Here is a 17,952-nt window from a genome sequence, read left to right as displayed (position 1 = left end):
CTTACATCATAATGTAGAAATATGGGAGCAAATACTACACTTTTGTCAACTGTATTTATAAGAATCTTTAGAGGTGTCAATAATACCTTGAGTTTAAAAAAAGTATATATATTACAAAATATCTGTCTCTGAGCAATTGTATTAGTATAAAATAATATACATTTCCATTTTTTAAGTGTACAATACAGCTCAGTTTTTGAATGATTTATTTTACATACATTATTGCTAATCTTTATGAACGTTGTCAATCATTTCAAACCCCACTGTAAGTGTGCATGCACCATTTTTTATGGTCTTGTGGCTCTGGAGGAGGCAAGCCCTCCTGCAGCGCCCTTCCAACACCTTTCCAGCACTTTTGGGAGGTTAATGGAGCCCAGTTGAGGGTAAAAAGTCAATCAAGTGTGTGATTGGCTGGACAATCAGCCCAACAGTTGATTAGGCTGCTGCTGCTGCTGCTCTCATTTGATGGAGAGGATTGGAGACAGCAGCAGACAGGTTGGGGCAGAAGGACACTCAGTTTAAGATAACGGTTGTTATTAAAAGTTCAACCTAAAGTTTCTTATTTGTAAGCAGTTCTGTTGGTCAATTATGAAATACAACTTAAGTTTGACCTACCTCACTGACCCTGAGACCAACAGTTTCTCCCCTGGCTCTGTCACAGGGTCTAATAAGAAGATGTCATATCGTATAACCTTAAATGTATTACCTTTTAATGGGGCAAGAACACCACCAACCAGGCATGGTGTTTTCATCTGATTGGCAGGGATGTTTTAAAGCAACATTCCTGCAGTTCTACACATTTTGCAATGGCTTGAGCCATGTACTTGTGCTACCCGAGTGAATCAAAATATAACACAATCCATTGGGACCCAATACCATGAATGTTTAGATTCTCCCTGACTGTCTAGTTTTATTCTGGTGGTTGCTAGTTCTCAGAATGATCTTATTTTAAAATGTATAGCTCCAATATTTTCTATGTATTGTATATCTGGTTTTAGTTTATACTGAAAACGTTTTAACATCCCAAAAAGTATTTACATTTTTTTTTGAGTGTCAGACAATTTAGCAGCGGTGGCCCGCATCTACTAAACGAACGTAGGGGAAACACTGCCTCCATTTGATGAATGGAAAGAGTCTATTGAAACACGAAAGAGTAATGACATTTGCCAATTCTCATTAGGTATATACTACCGTTCAAACGTTTGGGGTCACGTAGAAATGTCCTTGTTTTTGAAAGAAAAGCATATTTTTTTGTCCATTAAAATAACATACATTTGATCAGAAATAAAGTGTAGACATTGTTAATGTTGTAAATGACTATTGTAGCTGGAAACAGCTGATTTTTAATGGAATATCTACATAGATGTACAGAGGCCCATTATAAGCAACCATCACTCCTGTGTTACAATGGCACGTTGTGTTAATTAATCCAAGTTTATCAATTGAAAATACTAATAATGTTAACACAGCTGAAAACTGTTGTGGTGATTAAAGAAGCATAAAACTGACCTTCTTTAGACTAGTTGAGTATATCTGGAGCATCAGCATTTGTGGGATCATTTACAGGCTCAAAATGGCCAGAAACAAATAACTCAATTCTGAAACGCATCAGTCTATTATTGTTCTGAGAAATGAAGGCTATTCCATGTGAAAAATTGCCAAGGAAATTAAGATCTCTGTGTACACTCTGTGTACTACTCCCTTCACAGAACAGTGAAAACGGGCTTTAACCAGAATAGAAAGAGGAGTGGGAGGCCCCGGTGCACAACTGAGCAAGAGGACAAGTACATTAGAGTGTCTAGTTTGAGAAACATACGCCTCACAAGTCCTCAACTGGCAGTTTCATTAAATAGTACCAGCAAAACACCAGTCTCAACGTCAACAGTGAAGAGGTGACTCCGGGATGCCACCATATAGGCAGAGTTGCAAAGAAAAAGCCACATCTCAGACTGGCCAATAAAAATAAAAGATTAAGATGGACAAAAGAACACAGAAACTGGACAGAGAAAACTGTGCCTAGAAGGCAGTGAACAGTGAAGAGCTGACTCCTGGATGCCTGCCTACCCTTATTGGCCAATGTGCAATCATTGGAAAACAAACTGGACAATCTACGATTTAAACTATCCTGCCAATGGGACATTAAAAACTGTAATATCTTATGTTTCACTGAAACTTGGCTGAACGACGACACGGATAATATAGAGCTGGCTGGCTTTTCCATTTTTTCAGCAGGTACATCTGGTAAGATGAGGGGCGGGGGTGTGTGTCTATTTGTCAATAATGTCTGGTGAGCAATGTCTAATATTAAAGAAGTCTCGAGGGGTTGCTTGCCTGAGGTATAACCCCATGAAAAGCTGTGGACCACACTATCTACCAAGAGAGTTCACATCTATATTATTCATAGCCGTCTATTTACCACCATAAACTGATGCTGGTACTAATACTGCACTCAACCAGCTGTATAAGGTCATAAGCAAACAAGAAAATGCTCATCCAGAAGTGGCGCTCCTAGTGGCCGTGGACTTTAATGCAGGCCAACTTAAATCCGTTTTACCTCATTTCTACCAGCATGTCACATGAAAAAGAAAATTCTAGACCACCTTTACTCCACACACAAAGACATGTAGTACAAAGCTCTCCCTCGCCCTCCATTTGGCAAATCTGACCATAATTATATCCTACTGATTCCTGCTTCTGTAGCTCAGTTGGTAGAGCAAAAACGATCCCGGGACCACCCAACGTAGAATGTATGCACACATGACTGTAAGTCTCTTTGGATAAAAGCGTCTGCTAAATGGCATTTATTATTATTATTATTATTATTATTATTATTATTATTTATTATAAAGAAGGAAGTATCAGTGACTCGCTCAATACGGAAGTGGTCAGATGACGCGGATGCTACACTACAGGACTTTTGCTAGCACAGACTGGAATATGTTCCGTGATTCATCCAATGGCATTGAGGAGTACACCACCTCAGTCACTGGTTTCATCAACCTTTCATCAAGTGCATCGACAACGTCATCCCCACAGTGACCGTACGTACATTTCCCAACATCCGCACCGAGCTAAAGGCTAGAGATGCCGCTTTCAAGGACCGGGACACTAATCAGGACATTTATAAGAAATCCCCCTATGCCGTCAGACTAACCATCAAACAGGTAAAGCGACAATACAGGACTAAGACTGAATCCTACTACACCGGCTCTGACGCTCATCAGATGTGGCAGGGCTTGAAACTATTACGGACTACAAAGGGAAACCCAGCCACGAGCTGCCCAATGACACGAGACTATCAGACGAGCTAAATGCCTTTTATGCTTGCTTTGAGGCAAGCAACACTGAATCATGCATGAGAGCACCAGCTGTTCCAGATGACCGTGTGATCACGCTCTCCGTAGCCTATGTGAAAGCAAGACACTTTAAACAGGTCAACATTCACCAAGCTGCGGGGACAGATGGATTAGCAGGACGTGTACTCAAAGCAAGAGTGGACCAACTGGCAAGTGTCTTCACTGACATTTTCAACCTCTTCCTGACCGAGTCTGTAATACCTACAAGTTTCAAACAGACCACCATAGTCCCAGTACCCAAGAACTCCAAGGTACACTAGACCCACACCTCCCTCTGTAACAGGATCCTGGACTTCCTGATGGGCCATCCGCAGGTGGTAAGGGTAGTCAACAACACATCTGCTATGCTGATCCTCAAGACTGGGGCCCCTTAGTGGTGCGTGCTTAGTCCCCTCCTGTACTCCCTGTTCACCCTTGACTGCGTGTCCAAGCACGACTCCAACACCGTCATTAAGTTTGCTGACGACACAACAGTGGTAGGCTTGAGCAACGACAATGATGAGACAGCCTATAGGGAGGAGGTCAGAGAGCTGGAAGTGTGGTGCCAGGAATACAACCTCTCTCAATGTGAGCAAGACAGAGGAACTGACCGTGGACTATAAGAAAAGGGGGGCCGAACAGGCCCCCATTAACATCGATTGGACTGAAGTGGAGCGGGTCGAGAGTTTCAAGTTCCTTGGTGTCCACATCACCAACAAACTATCATGGTCCAAAACAAAAAGACAATCGTGAAGAGGGCACGACAACACCTTTTACCCCTCAGGAGACTGAAAAGATTTGGCATGGGTCCCCAGATCCTGAAAAACTTCTACAGCTTAACCATCGAGAGCATCCTGACCGGTTGCATAACCACCTGGTATGGCAACTGCTCGGCATCTGACCTTAAGGCGCTACAGAGGGTAATGCGTACGGCCCAGTACATCACTGGGGCCAAGCTCCCTGACACCCAGGACCTATATACTAGGCAGGCCCACAAAATTGTCAAAGACTGCAGTCAGCCAAGTCAAAGACTGTTCTCTCTGCTACCGCATGTGGTACCGGATTGCCAAGTCTAGGACCAAAAGGCTCCTTAACAGCTTCTACCCCCAAGCCATAAGACTGCTGAACAACTAAAGTAATCAAATGGCTGTCTGGACTATTTACATTGAGCCCCCCCTTTTGTTTTTATACTGCTGCTTCTCGCTGTTTATTATCATAGTCGCTCTACAAATGATCTCGACTAACCTGTGACCTACCCCCCCACATTGACCCGGTACCCTTACCCCTGTATATATTCTCCACGTTGACCAGGTACCCCCTGTATATAGTCTCCACATTGACCAGGTACCCCCTGTATATAGTCTCCACGTTGACCAGGTACCCCCTGTATATAGTCTCCACATTGACCAGGTACCCCCTGTATATAGTCTCCACGTTGACCAGGTACCCCCTGTATATAGTCTCCACATTGACCAGGTACCCTCTGTATATAGTCTCCACGTTGACCAGGTACCCCCTGTATATAGTCTCCACGTTGACCAGGTACCCCCTGTATATAGTCTCCACGTTGACCAGGTACCCCCTGTATATAGTCTTCACGTTGACCAGGTACCCCCTGTATATAGTCTCCACGTTGACCAGGTACCCCCTGTATATAGTCTCCACGCTGGCCAGGTACCCCCTGTATATAGTCTCCACGCTGGCCAGGTACCCCCTGTATATAGTCTCCACGCTGGCCAGGTACCCCCTGTATAGAACCTTGTTGTTGTTATGTACATTTATTGTGTTACTTTTTTGATTGATTAGACTTTTTTAAAATTTAGTTTATTTTGTAAATATTTTATTAACTCTATTTCTTGCACTGCATTGTTGGTTAAGGGCTTGTAAGTAAGCATTTCACAGTAAGTTTTACACCTGTTGTATTCGGCGCATGACACAAATACAATTTGATTTGATTTGTGTCATGCAGGTGTGTGTTTGTTTACACTCACATGGAACAGTGTTTGGTACAGTAGTTGATATTTGGGATTTAAGGATTAATCATGTGAAGAAACTCTCCCTCTCCCCATTTTGTCAAAAAGCCTTCTCTCATTTCTATCCCTTCATTTGCCGTGTCAAAGACAGAAAGAGAGAGCGAGGGAGAGAGAGAGGGAGCGAGAGAGGGAACACTGGAGACGGAGAGCGAGGGAGAGAGCGAGAGAGAGGGAGAGAGCGAGGGAGAGAGAGAGAGAGAGAGAGAGGGAGAGAGAGAGCGAGGGAGAGAGAGAGAGGGGGAGAGAGCGAGGGAGAGAGCGAGGGAGAGAGCGAGAGAGAGAGCGAGGGAGAGAGAGAGCGAGGGAGAGAGAGAGAGAGCGAGGGAGAGAGAGAGAGAGCGAGGAGAGAGAGAGAGAGCGAGGGAGAGAGCGAGAGAGAGAGAGAGGGAGAGATCGAGGGAGAGAGAGAGGGAGAGAGAGAGCGAGGAAGAGAGAGAGAGAGCGAGGGAGAGAGAGAGAGAGAGAGAGAGAGCGAGAGAGAGAGAGAGAGAGAGGGAGAGATCGAGGGAGAGAGAGAGAGAGAGAGAGAGAGAGAGAGAGAGAGAGAGAGCGAGGGAGAGAGAGAGCGAGGGAGAGAGAGAGCGAGGGGGAGAGAGAGAGAGGGAGAGAGAGAGCGAGGAGAGAGAGAGACGAGGAGAGAGAGAGAGGAGAGAGAGAGAGGAAGAGAGAGAGAGCGAGGGGAGAGAGAGAGAGGGAGAGAGCGAGGGGAGAGAGAGAGAGCGAGGGAGAGAGAGAGAGAGAGGAGAGAGAGAGAGGAGGAGAGAGAGAGAGCGAGGGGAGAGAGAGAGGGAGAGAGAGAGGAGAGAGCGAGAGAGAGAGAGAGCGAGGGAGAGAGAGAGAGGGAGGGAGAGAGAGAGAGGAGAGAGAGAGAGAGAGAGAGAGAGAGGGAGGGAGAGAGAGAGAGAGAGAGAGAGAGGAGAGAGAGAGAGAGAGAGAGAGAGAGAGAGAGAGAGAGAGAGAGAGAGAGAGAGAGAGAGAGAGAGAGAGAGGGAGAGAGAGAGCGAGGGAGAGAGAGAGAGAGAGCGAGGGAGAGAGAGAGCGAGGGTGAGAGGGAACAATGGAGACTGAGAACAGGGTTGATTCCAACAAAGTCATCAGAGGCTGAGCAGACATCAAAGCTTCCTCCGTTACTCCCCCTCTCATTTCTAACAGCGATAATGACTGTTTAAACGCGCGGCAGCTCAGGAGTCCCACACCTATTACATGCACACACACACGCGCACGAACCCGAAGAAACACACACACGCACTCCGATGCTTTCCGATGTGTTTGTCTTCACTCCACTATCCCTACAGCACTCATTAGTTAGCAGCTCATCCTCAGACTCTGCAGCAACAAACTCTACTTCCCACTGCTATAATAACCTCCCATCACACTCTTTCAGTTCTCAGAAAATGCAGAGTAAACAGAGTCCACACAATCCTGCGCTGGGTTGAGCACCATATGGACAACAATTCCAACGTGACAAAAGCCCTACAGGAGAGAGCGGCTTGACAAAGACTTTAATTAATATATGCCATTTAGCAGATACTTTTAGCCAAAGCAACTTGTAGTCATGGTTACGTACATGTTTTGGTATGGGTTACCCCAGTGGGAATCAAACCCACAACCTTTTGCTTTGCAAGTGCCACACTCTACCAACTGAGCCACATAGGACCTTAAAGAGTCTCCTTTCATACAAATATTAAATGCGTATTCCTGTTTAGCTGAATAGTTCATTCTGTTGGTTTTCAATGATTGTGTCTGTCAGTAGGAAATGAAATACAAACCAAAGTGTTCTCTATTTAAGGGGCAATCTGAAATTGGTGAATCCATTTTTGGAATTTCAAATTGTTGATATATTGCCATTGATTCTTGAAGAATATAACTTTTCTCCAGCCCCATCCCTGTTTAAACCAGTGGTGTGGTGACAGCTGTGGTGTCAGTAGTGGTGTGGTGCGGTGACAGCTGTGGTGTCAGTAGTGGTGTGGTGCGGTGACAGCTGTGGTGTGGTGCGGTGACAGCTGTGGTGTGGTGCGGTGACAGCTGTGGTGTGGTGCGGTGACAGCTGTGGTGTGCTGTGGTGTCAGTAGTGGTGTGGTGCGGTAACAGCTGTGGTGTCAGTGGTGGTGTGGTGCGGTGACAGCTGTGGTGTGGTGCGGTGACAGCTGTGGTGTGGTGCAGTGACAGCTGTGGTGTGCTGTGGTGTCAGTAGTGGTGTGGTGCGGTAACAGCTGTGGTGTCAGTGGTGGTGTGGTGCGGTGACCGCTGTGGTGTCAGTAGTGGTGTGGTGCGGTGACCGCTGTGGTGACAGCTGTGGTGTGGTGCGGTGACAGCTGTGGTGTGGTGCGGTGACCACTGTGGTGTCAGCTGTGGTGTGGTGCGGTGACCACTGTGGTGTCAGTGGTGGTGTGGTGCGGTGACCGCTGTGGTGTCAGTAGTGGTGTGGTGCGGTGACCGCTGTGGTGACAGCTGTGGTGTGGTGCGGTGACAGCTGTGGTGTGGTGCGGTGACCACTGTGGTGTCAGTAGTGGTGTGGTGCGGTGACTACTGTGGTGACAGCTGTGGTGTGGTGACAGCTGTGGTGTGGTGCGGTGACCACTGTGGTGTCAGCAGTGGTGTGGTGCGGTGACCGCTGTGGTGTCAGTAGTGGTGTGGTGCGGTGACCGCTGTGGTGTCAGCAGTGGTGTGGTGACAACTGTGGTGTCAGCAGTGGTGTGCTGTGGTGTCAGCTGTGGTGTGGTGCAGTGACAGCTGTGGTGTCAGTAGTGGTGTGGTGCGGTGACAGCTGTGGTGTGGTGCGGTAACAGCTGTGGTGTCAGTAGTGGTGTGGTGCAGTGACCGCTGTGGTGTAAGTAGTGGTGTGGTGCGCTGACCGGTGTGGTGTAAGTAGTGGTGTTGTGCGGTGACCGCTGTGGTGTCAGTAGTGGTCTGGTGTGGTGACAGCTGTGGTGTGGTGCGGTGACAGCTGTGGTGTGGTGCGGTGACAGCTGTGGTGTGGTGCGGTGACCGCTGTGGTGTCAGCAGTGGTGTTGTGCGGTGACAGCTGTGGTGTCAGTAGTGGTGTGGTGCGGTGAAAACTGTGGTGTGGTGCGGTGACCGCTGTGGTGTCAGTAGTGGTGTGGTGCGGTGACAGCTGTGGTGTCAGTAGTGGTGTGGTGCGGTGACAGCTGTGGTGACAGCTGTGGTGTGGTGCGGTGACAGCTGTGGTGTTATTTGAATTGTAGTTGTAGTTGAGTGGCCTGCAGTGAAGCACGTGTTGAGCCTGATGTCTGGTGGAAATGGGAAATGAAAAAAGCTCTCTGAACTGGTGCTGGTCCTCTGAAAAAGAATAACCGAGAGAAGATTTTCAATATGCTCCTGTAAAGTGATTGTGGTGTTGTGGGTAAAAAACATAGGACATGAAGATATGCTTCTCTATGCAGATACAACCTGACGTTCAGATACATTCGGTCACTATGGCTACGGCCCTCATTCACTACTTCCCGCAAATCTAAAACCATTTGATTGGTAGAGGCATGGGCTAGTGGGAGTTTCCACCACATTTCTTATACCAGTCGTTTCCTTTCATATCAGGGAAGGAAAGTAAGAAAAAAGCACTCTTTGTGAGGAATGAGAGATAATTGGGACAAAGCCATGGTTCTTTGTTGTGGACCCTGGGCTTGTGTGCTCAGACATTTGGAACACACTCACACACGGGCTCGTTTAGGATCTGGCCCGGGATCGGAGGGTTTTAATTGGTAACGGTCAGGTGGGAACATTAGGCATGTTACAGAGAGCATGTTGGCTGGATGAGCAGGCTCATTACATTGAGCAGAGGGAGGTTTTCTTGGCTAATCGTGCTGATTAGGGGGAAAGCGTGCTATGGTTGACTGACGATGAGTGTTGTTTATGGTTATGGGGTAATGTACAGTAATTGGTTTGTCAGTTTATCGGTTGGTCTGTGTTCGGCATTGTGGACAGGTATGACTGTCTGGGTGATAAATAGCATAGTATCATCTCAAATGACACCCTATTCCATTTATAGTGCACTGCAGATGTAGGATCTTAATTTGAGCCAGTTTACTACAGCAAGAAAATAATGCTGCAGCTACAGGAAATGTGAAACATTATGTGGACTATAATTAATGGGCATTTCTGTAGGGTTGTCTGAAATTTCAAAGTGGAAATTACAAACCTCAAATACAAGTTTAAAATGTTCAGCATTGCAGTCAAGGTCTCTGGCAACAGGGTGATCAAATTAAGACCCTACATCTGTATGTAGGGAATCGGCTGTCACCTCGGACACAGACCATGTCTCTGTGTTACAGAATGATGATCTGGTTATGTTGATTGAGAGTGGTTTGGTAAAGATGACTGTCTATGTTATGGAGAAGGAGGCCTATTCAAAATGGCGCCGGAGGAGATGGCCGCCGCTTTACGGTCTCCTAACCAATTGTGTTATTTATGTGGGGGGGTTCGCGGTATTTGTAAATGATTTTGTACATAATGTTTCTGCAACTGTATCTTGGGATGGGAGAGAAGGATGCTAAGATTGAAGATCAATGAGGTAAGAGTTGATTAGAGCTGAGGCCATGTACTGTAGATCAGGACCCGTAATCAAAAACGTAGGAATGCTGATCTAGGATCAGGTCCTCCCCCTGCCCATATTATCTTATTTATTATGATCTAAAAGGGAAAACTGATCCTAGATCAGCATTCCCACTCTGAGACGCTTGATACACACAGGCTCAGGTGTAGACACAGTCTACTGACCATACAACAGGTGTCTATAGAGACACAGTCTACTCACCATAGACAATAACAGTAGCAGTGGTACTTCTCCTCTTGGCAACAATGTTCTTGGCCACGCACGTATAGTTGGCCGTGTCCGACAGTCTGGCCTGCTTTATAATCAGGTTGTGGTCAATGGTGATGTAGAAATTACGGTCATCAGCCGGGTCAATGATCTCCTCGTTCTTCAACCACTCAACCTGAGATGGACACAAGGAGAAAACTGTGTGAGGAGGGAAGGAAGAAAGGAGGTAAGATCCAGGTGAAAGAGAGGACAGGAGGAAGCTAGCTTCATTTATGATACTAATCACATTTCCTGAATGCCATAGTTACTGCCACAGTTCTCGTAAATTGAACCTGTCAAAAGGTTTACGTCATGCACCGTAAATGTCAAAACCTATCAAATGTACTGTTTTTTTTTATATTTCCCTTTCACATTAAGGGGAATGGAATCTACAGACATCGAAAGGGAAATGCTGTGTTCTTCTTAGGTTACCGTCGCATGCTTTTCCTTATTAGTTCTGCTCTGATTCACAGCGCCTCCTTGCTCTCCCTGGGAGCAGTGTCTGGCCTGACTTGCATGGTGGCTCCTTGCTCTCCCTGGGAGCAGTGTCTGGCCTGACTTGCATGGTGGCTCCTTGCTCTCCCTGGGAGCAGTGTCTGGCCTGACTTGCATGGTGGCTCCTTGCTCTCACTGGGAGCAGTGGCCTGACTTGCATGGTGGCTCTCTGGCCTGACCCTCCTTGCTCTCCCTGGGAGCAGTGTCTGGCCTGACTTGCATGGTGACTCCTTGCTCTCCCTGGGAGCAGTGTCTGGCCTGACTTGCATGGTGACTCCTTGCTCTCCCTGGGAGCAGTGTCTGGCCTGACTTGCATGGTGGCTCCTTGCTCTCCCTGGGAGCAGTGTCTGGCCTGACTTGCATGGTGACTCCTTGCTCTCCCTGGGAGCAGTGTCTGGCCTGACTTGCATGGTGACTCCTTGCTCTCCCTGGGAGCAGTGTCTGGCCTGACTTGCATGGTGGCTCCTTGCTCTCCTTGCATGGTGGCTCCTTGCTCCCTGGGAGCAGTGTCTGGCCTGACTTGCATGGTGGCTCCTTGCTCTCCCTGGGAGCAGTGTCTGGCCTGACTTGCATGGTGGCTCCTTGCTCTCCCTGGGAGCAGTGTCTGGCCTGACTTGCATGGTGACTCCTTGCTCTCCCTGGGAGCAGTGTCTGGCCTGACTTGCATGGTGGCTCCTTGCTCTCCCTGGGAGCCTGGGAGCAGTGTCAGTGGCCTGACTTGCATGGTGGCTCCTTGCTCTCCCTGGGAGCAGTGACTGGCCTGACTTGCATTGCTGCTCTCCCTGGGAGCAGTGTCTGGCCTGACTTGCATGGTGGCTCCTTGCTCTCCCTGGGAGCAGTGTCTGGCCTGACTTGCATGGTGGCTCCTTGCTCTCCCTGGGAGCAGTGTCTGGCCTGACTTGCATGGTGGCTCCTTGCTCTCCCTGGGAGCAGTGTCTGGCCTGACTTGCATGGTGGCTCCTTGCTCTCCCTGGGAGCAGTGTCTGGCCTGACTTGCATGGTGGCTCCTTGCTCTCCCTGGGAGCAGTGTCTGGCCTGACTTGCATGGTGGCTCCTTGCTCTCCCTGGGAGCAGTGTCTGGCCTGACTTGCATGGTGACTCCTTGCTCTCCCTGGGAGCAGTGTCTGGCCTGACTTGCATGGTGGCGCCTTGGGAATATTCATTCTATCAACAGTGACAATGCAGCTGTACGGGAAAAGGACAAGGACATGCCAGAAACAACAACAACAACAACAACAACATACAGACAAAGAGACATGCTTTCTGTATGAAGCTGTATGATCAAAATAACGTTGAAAATCATAATCAAGTCCAGTCCAAGCAGCTATAGGATCAGCCTATTGAATGTTCAGGATGAGTTCAGAGTTCATAACCTTCCCATCTACCTCAGAAGGAAGTAGGTGTGAGGGAGTCATTATTTTGGGTGTGGAACTGTGTGAAGGAGATAGCTTATTAGCCCTCATTTGGGAATAGAAGTGTCTGCTTTTAACTGTCTGTCTCACACTAAAGGCTTGAAATGAAAGCTGAAAGAGCCAAGTGGAAGTTCCAGCAGTGCTTCAACTGAGCAAGACACACACACACACACACACGCACGCACACACACACGCACGCACGCACACACACACACACACACACACACACACACACACACACACACACACACACACACACACACACACACACACACACACACACACACACACACACACACACACACACACACACACACACACACACACACACACACAGAGAGAACCTCACATAACCCAGAAACTAGACAGGGGAGCAAAAGCTGATAAAATGAGCAGAGTATGATTCATACAGGTAGATAGATGAGCACAGTGTATTGTAGCACTAACCCATGCTAACAGAGCAATGCTACGGTGTTCATAATAGACAGCCTAAATCTCAGCAATTTTAGTTATTTATATTTATGTTTTACTTATCCTAATATGGACACCGTACAGTGCCACAAAGCTGTGGGAGCTGCAGGCAGGCAGGCAGGCAGGCAGTCAAGCAGGCAAGCAGGCAGGCAGGCAGGCAGGCAGGCAGGGGACAGGAGTCAGAGGCAGAGCAACTGATCTACAGGCTTTTGACTGAGACCCAGGCTTACTGAGACAGAGTCTGAGCTCTCTATAATACCCTAAACCACCTTTAGGTCCGTTCGCTACCCAACATTGGAGCTTGGAGGAAAAAAGTTGGGTTATTTCTTTTCTTTTCATCAGCAACACGAAATCCCATATTTTATTCCTACTATATGGAGTGTATTTCAGGCAGGTGAAGCCAGAGAGCCATTTTAGTCAATTTCAGTCTCGTTTATTAATAATCATAATCTGATATATACATATATTTGTATAATCATCACAGCACGTCATTTAAATATGTGACTAATCATTTGATTACGCTGTAGGATTTTAACGAGCGAAATATTGGAAGTCATTCAAATCATCTCGGGGGTTGTTTTCCAGTTTAAAACGGCTACTTTTTGATATTACTACCGCAGACACAAATATCAACAAACGCCATAATGCAGGTGTGCATTTCACCCCATTCCTTCATCAGTGCTCCAGGCTACTCCCCACTGTGCAAAATCAGCAAAACCCCTAGACCAAGCCGGCATCGGTTTGGAAAGTGTTCGTGTGAAGACCAAGGGGAGGTAGAAAAGAGACGAAAACCCAGTGGGGATACCACTTTGGAGATTAGTAATGAAAGCAGAGGGAGAGAGAGTGAGGGTGTGTTTATAGAATGGTTAATGCCTGCTAGCATGCTGAAGCCAAAGTTAAAGTCTTGCAATATAAGTAGGGCCAGTTGTTTTTATTTATTTATTTCCTTGACCGGAATTTCCAGCATTGACCATTTGGTTTGCTGCAGGTTGTTGGTTCGAATACCCGAGACGACAAGGTGAAAAATCTGTCTGTGCCCTTGAGCAAGGCCTTATTTTTTTATCCAGTGTATCTGACACGTCCCTTAATTGCCCCTAATTGATTTTTTTTTTTGCTACAACTTCAGAGTCCGTTGGAGAGGATCAGCTTGAGCAAAGTGAGGTGTATAATCACTGATCTACAAATAGTTTTCACTGCCAAATAATCGGCTTTGTGTGATTCAGATTCACAGAGCTACGCCTTCTCTGGCTTAGGTTGATACCGCATCAAACACTCACGCACAACCAGACATTGATTGATTGACTGATTGGAGACAGCTTGTGTCAGTTATTAAAGAACATGTCCTACTATTTTCTACCTGCAGTAAACCTAGTGGATAATGCTGGAAACACCGGTCAAAGAAAACAACTCCCCCTTATCATAATACACTGATACAAAACCAGACATCCTCTGCAGTATTTGTCTAGATAATGTCACAATACCACTACTGAATGGTCAAACAAAATGAACCTCACATAATTCAACACCATTGGTAACTCCCCGGTACCAAATGGTACAAACCTACGATTCTATCAACGAATCTCACAGAAATTAGTTGTAATTAATATGCACATTATTAGATCATTGTCATTTTAACAAGTAATTTCAAAGTCATTCCCTGCTATTAATGTACTGTTAAATAAGGGGTAATCAAAAGCTGTTTTACAACAGCAGCACACAATTAAGCAACATTACTGTTCTTCAGTGAGATTCCAAAAAACATAACGATCATCTTTAGCTCTGAGATAATTGTTCCTTGATTCCTTACCATTAGACTTAGTGATTCTTTACCAAAAGACTTAGTGATTCCTTACCATTAGACTTAGTGATTCTTTACCAAAAGACTTAGTGATTCCTTACCAAAAGACTTAGTGATTCCTTACCAAAAGACTTAGTGATTCCTTACCATTAGACTTAGTGATTCCTTACCAAAAGACTTAGTGATTCCTTACCAAAAGACTTAGTGATTCCTTACCATTAGACTTAGTGATTCCTTACCAAAAGACTTAGTGATTCCTTACCAAAAGACTTAGTGATTCCTTACCATTAGACTTAGTGATTCCTTACCAAAAGACTTAGTGATTCCTTACCAAAAGACTTAGTGATTCCTTACCATTAGACTTAGTGATTCTTTACCAAAAGACTTAGTGATTCCTTACCATTAGACTTAGTGATTCTTTACCAAAAGACTTAGTGATTCTTTACCAAAATACTTAGTGATTCCTTACCAAAAGACTTAGTGATTCCTTACCAATAGACTTAGTGATTCCTTACCATTAGACTTAGTGATTCCTTACCATTAGACTTAGTGATTCCTTACCAATAGACTTAGTGATTCAATGCCATTAGACTTAGTGATTCCTTACCAGTGGGCTTAGTGAATCCTTACCAATAGACTAAGTGATTCATTACCCTTAGACTAAGTGATTCCTTACCAATGGACTTAGTGATTCCTTACCAATAGACTTAGTGATTCCTTACCAATGGACTTAGTGATTCAATGGACTTAGTGATTCCTTACCAATAGACTTAGTGATTCATTGCCATTAGACTTAGTGATTCCTTACCAGTGGGCTTAGTGAATCCTTACCAATAGACTAAGTGATTCATTACCCTTAGACTAAGTGATTCCTTACCAATGGACTTAGTGATTCCTTACCAATAGACTTAGTGATTCCTACCAATACTTAGTGATTCAATGGACTTAGTGATTCCTTACCAATAGACTTAGTGATTCCTTACCAATGGACTTAGTGATTCAATGGACTTAGTGATTCCTTACCAATGGACTTAGTGATTCCTTACCAATGGACTAAGTGATTCCTTACCAATAGACTAAGTGATTCCTTACCAATAGACTTAGTGATTCCTTACCATTAGACTAAGTGATTCATTACCATTAGACTAAGTGATTCCTTACCAATGGACTTAGTGATTCCTTACCAATATACTACGTGATTCCTTACCAATGGACTTAGTGATTCAATGGACTTAGTGATTCCTTACCAATGGACTTAGTGATTCCTTACAAATAGACTACGTGATTCCTTACCAAAAGACTAAGTGATTCCTTACCAATAGACTACGTGATTCATTACCATTAGACTAAGTGATTCCTGACCATTAGACTAAGTGATTCCTTATCAATAGACTAAGTGATTCCTGACCATTAGACTAAGTGATTCCTTACCATTAGACTAAGTGATTCCTTACCAATAGACTACGTGATTCCTTACCATTAGTTCAGTGGTAAATTGTAGTCCTATCAATCCTAATACTCCCAGTATTATTTTGAATTAATTTGAAGCGGGTGTCTTGGTGTGGGCTATGCTGAGCTGAGACAAAGAAAGCTCCTGCGGCAGAGGGAGGGATGGTCACTGTGTGTGTGTGTGTGTGTGTGTGTGTGTGTGTGTGTGTGTGTGTGTGTGTGTGTGTGTGTGTGTGTGTGTGTGTGTGTGTGTGTGTGTGTGTGTGTGTGTGTGTGTGTGTGTGTGTGTGTGTGTGTGTGTGTGTGTGTGTGTGTGTGTGTATGTGCGTGTGTCTGCGTGCGTATCGGTGTGTGTGTGTGTGTCTAGCCGTTAGTCACAGCTGGGGGATGGAGAGTGGTTTATTGGATCAGACCAGCCCCCCACTGAGACACAGAGTGTGTTATTCTAACCTCCTCTCTCCAGGACGCCCTGTCTTTCTCTGAGACACACACCGTTAAACACACCTCGAATGGCCCTGTGTACTTGGCCTGGTCCAGCCCGGACCATGGAAAGCCATTCTGTAATCTGTCCATAGCGTTAAGGCTATGACAGCCTAGTATAACATATCGGTTCAGTTAGAGCAGAAGACATGACACCACGAACCCTAGGAGATCACGGGCCAGAATAATGTAATACTATCAAATATGCATTACGCTTTCATTCATATATTACATATCATTGGGAAGAGAACAACACCTGACATTTCCAGATAGAACCCTCCAATGAAGCATAGAATCAATCATTCACCCCCACCAGCCTGTCTGTTGGTTTAACAACGGTCCATTAACAATCTGCTTGACTGTGAAACAACAGTCGAGGTGGTAGCTCTTTCAATCATTGGACTGTTAATATCATGATTATTGTGCATTACCCGTGATTAGTTAAATGAGATAGGAATAATCCAATCCAAAGGCTGCGTTAACATCTCCACCTGAATAATAATAATAACAACAAAGGTAGTCGTGTCGCCAACTCAACCCCCTGAAACCCCCCTGTGCCTTGATTGGTCACACACCACTGGCAGGGACTCTGCAATCTGCTGTGAAATTCACTGTCCATGCTGTTGTGAGACAGAGCATTGCCTGCCACTGATAAACACACAAACACACGTAAGCACATACACATACTCCACCTCTTCAAACCCTAACCCTCCACCTCTACCACCCTCCACCTCTACCACCCTCCATCTCTACCACCATCCATCTCTACCACCATCCACCTCTACCACCCTCCATCTCTACCACCCTCCACCTCTCCATCTCTACCACCCTCCATCTCTACCACCCTCCACCTCTACCACCCTCCATCTCTACCACCCTCCACCTCTACCACCCTCCACCTCTACCACCCTCCATCTCTACCACCATCCATCTCTACCACCATCCACCTCTACCACCATCCACCTCTACCACCCTCCATCTCTACCACCCTCCATCTCTACCACCTCCTCCCCTCCATCTCTACCACCATCCATCTCACCTACCACCCTCCATCTCTACCATCCATCTCTACCACCCTCCATCCATCTCTACCACCTATCCATCCATCTCTACCACCCTCCACCTCTCCACCCTCCCTCTACCACCATCCATCTCTACCACCATCCATCTCTACCACCCTCCATCTCTACCACCCTCCATCTCTACCACCACCTCTCCATCTCTACCACCATCCATCTCTACCACCATCTCCATCTCTACCACCATCCATCCACCCTCCATCTCTACCACCATCCATCTCTACCACCCTCCATCTCTACCACCATCCATCTCTACCACCTCCACCTCTACCACCCTCCATCTCTACCACCATCCATCTCTACCACCATCCATCTCTACCACCCTCCATCTCTACCACCATCCCTCTCCATCTCTACCACCATCCATCTCTACCACCCTCCATCTCTACCACCATCCATCTCTACCACCATCCATCTCTACCACCATCTCCATCTCTACCACCATCCATCTCTACCACCCTCCATCTCTACCACCATCCATCTCTACCACCCTCCTCCACCTCTACCACCATCCATCTCTACCACCACCATCTCCATCTCTACCACCCTCCACCTCTACCACCATCCATCTCTACCACCCTCCA

The 17,952-nt window shown here is 46.2% G+C and overlaps 1 protein-coding gene across 2 annotated transcripts in view; it reads right to left on the bottom strand.

Annotated features, from left to right (window-relative positions):
• Positions 1-17,952, bottom strand: part of unc5ca (unc-5 netrin receptor Ca) — a 359,680-nt gene that overhangs the window by 118,502 nt on the left and 223,226 nt on the right. For both annotated transcript variants that reach the window (XM_046348101.1, XM_046348102.1), the window contains exon 5: positions 10,140-10,320. In XM_046348101.1, coding sequence (XP_046204057.1) covers positions 10,140-10,320 — 181 coding nt within the window. The remainder of the gene's footprint in view (positions 1-10,139; positions 10,321-17,952) is intronic.

This window comes from Oncorhynchus gorbuscha, linkage group LG04, assembly GCF_021184085.1.
Source record: "Oncorhynchus gorbuscha isolate QuinsamMale2020 ecotype Even-year linkage group LG04, OgorEven_v1.0, whole genome shotgun sequence".
In the NCBI taxonomy this organism is placed as follows: Eukaryota; Metazoa; Chordata; class Actinopteri; order Salmoniformes; family Salmonidae; genus Oncorhynchus; species Oncorhynchus gorbuscha.
The sequence above is the reverse complement of the archived record's forward strand: the minus strand, read 5'-3'. Positions and strand labels throughout refer to the sequence as shown.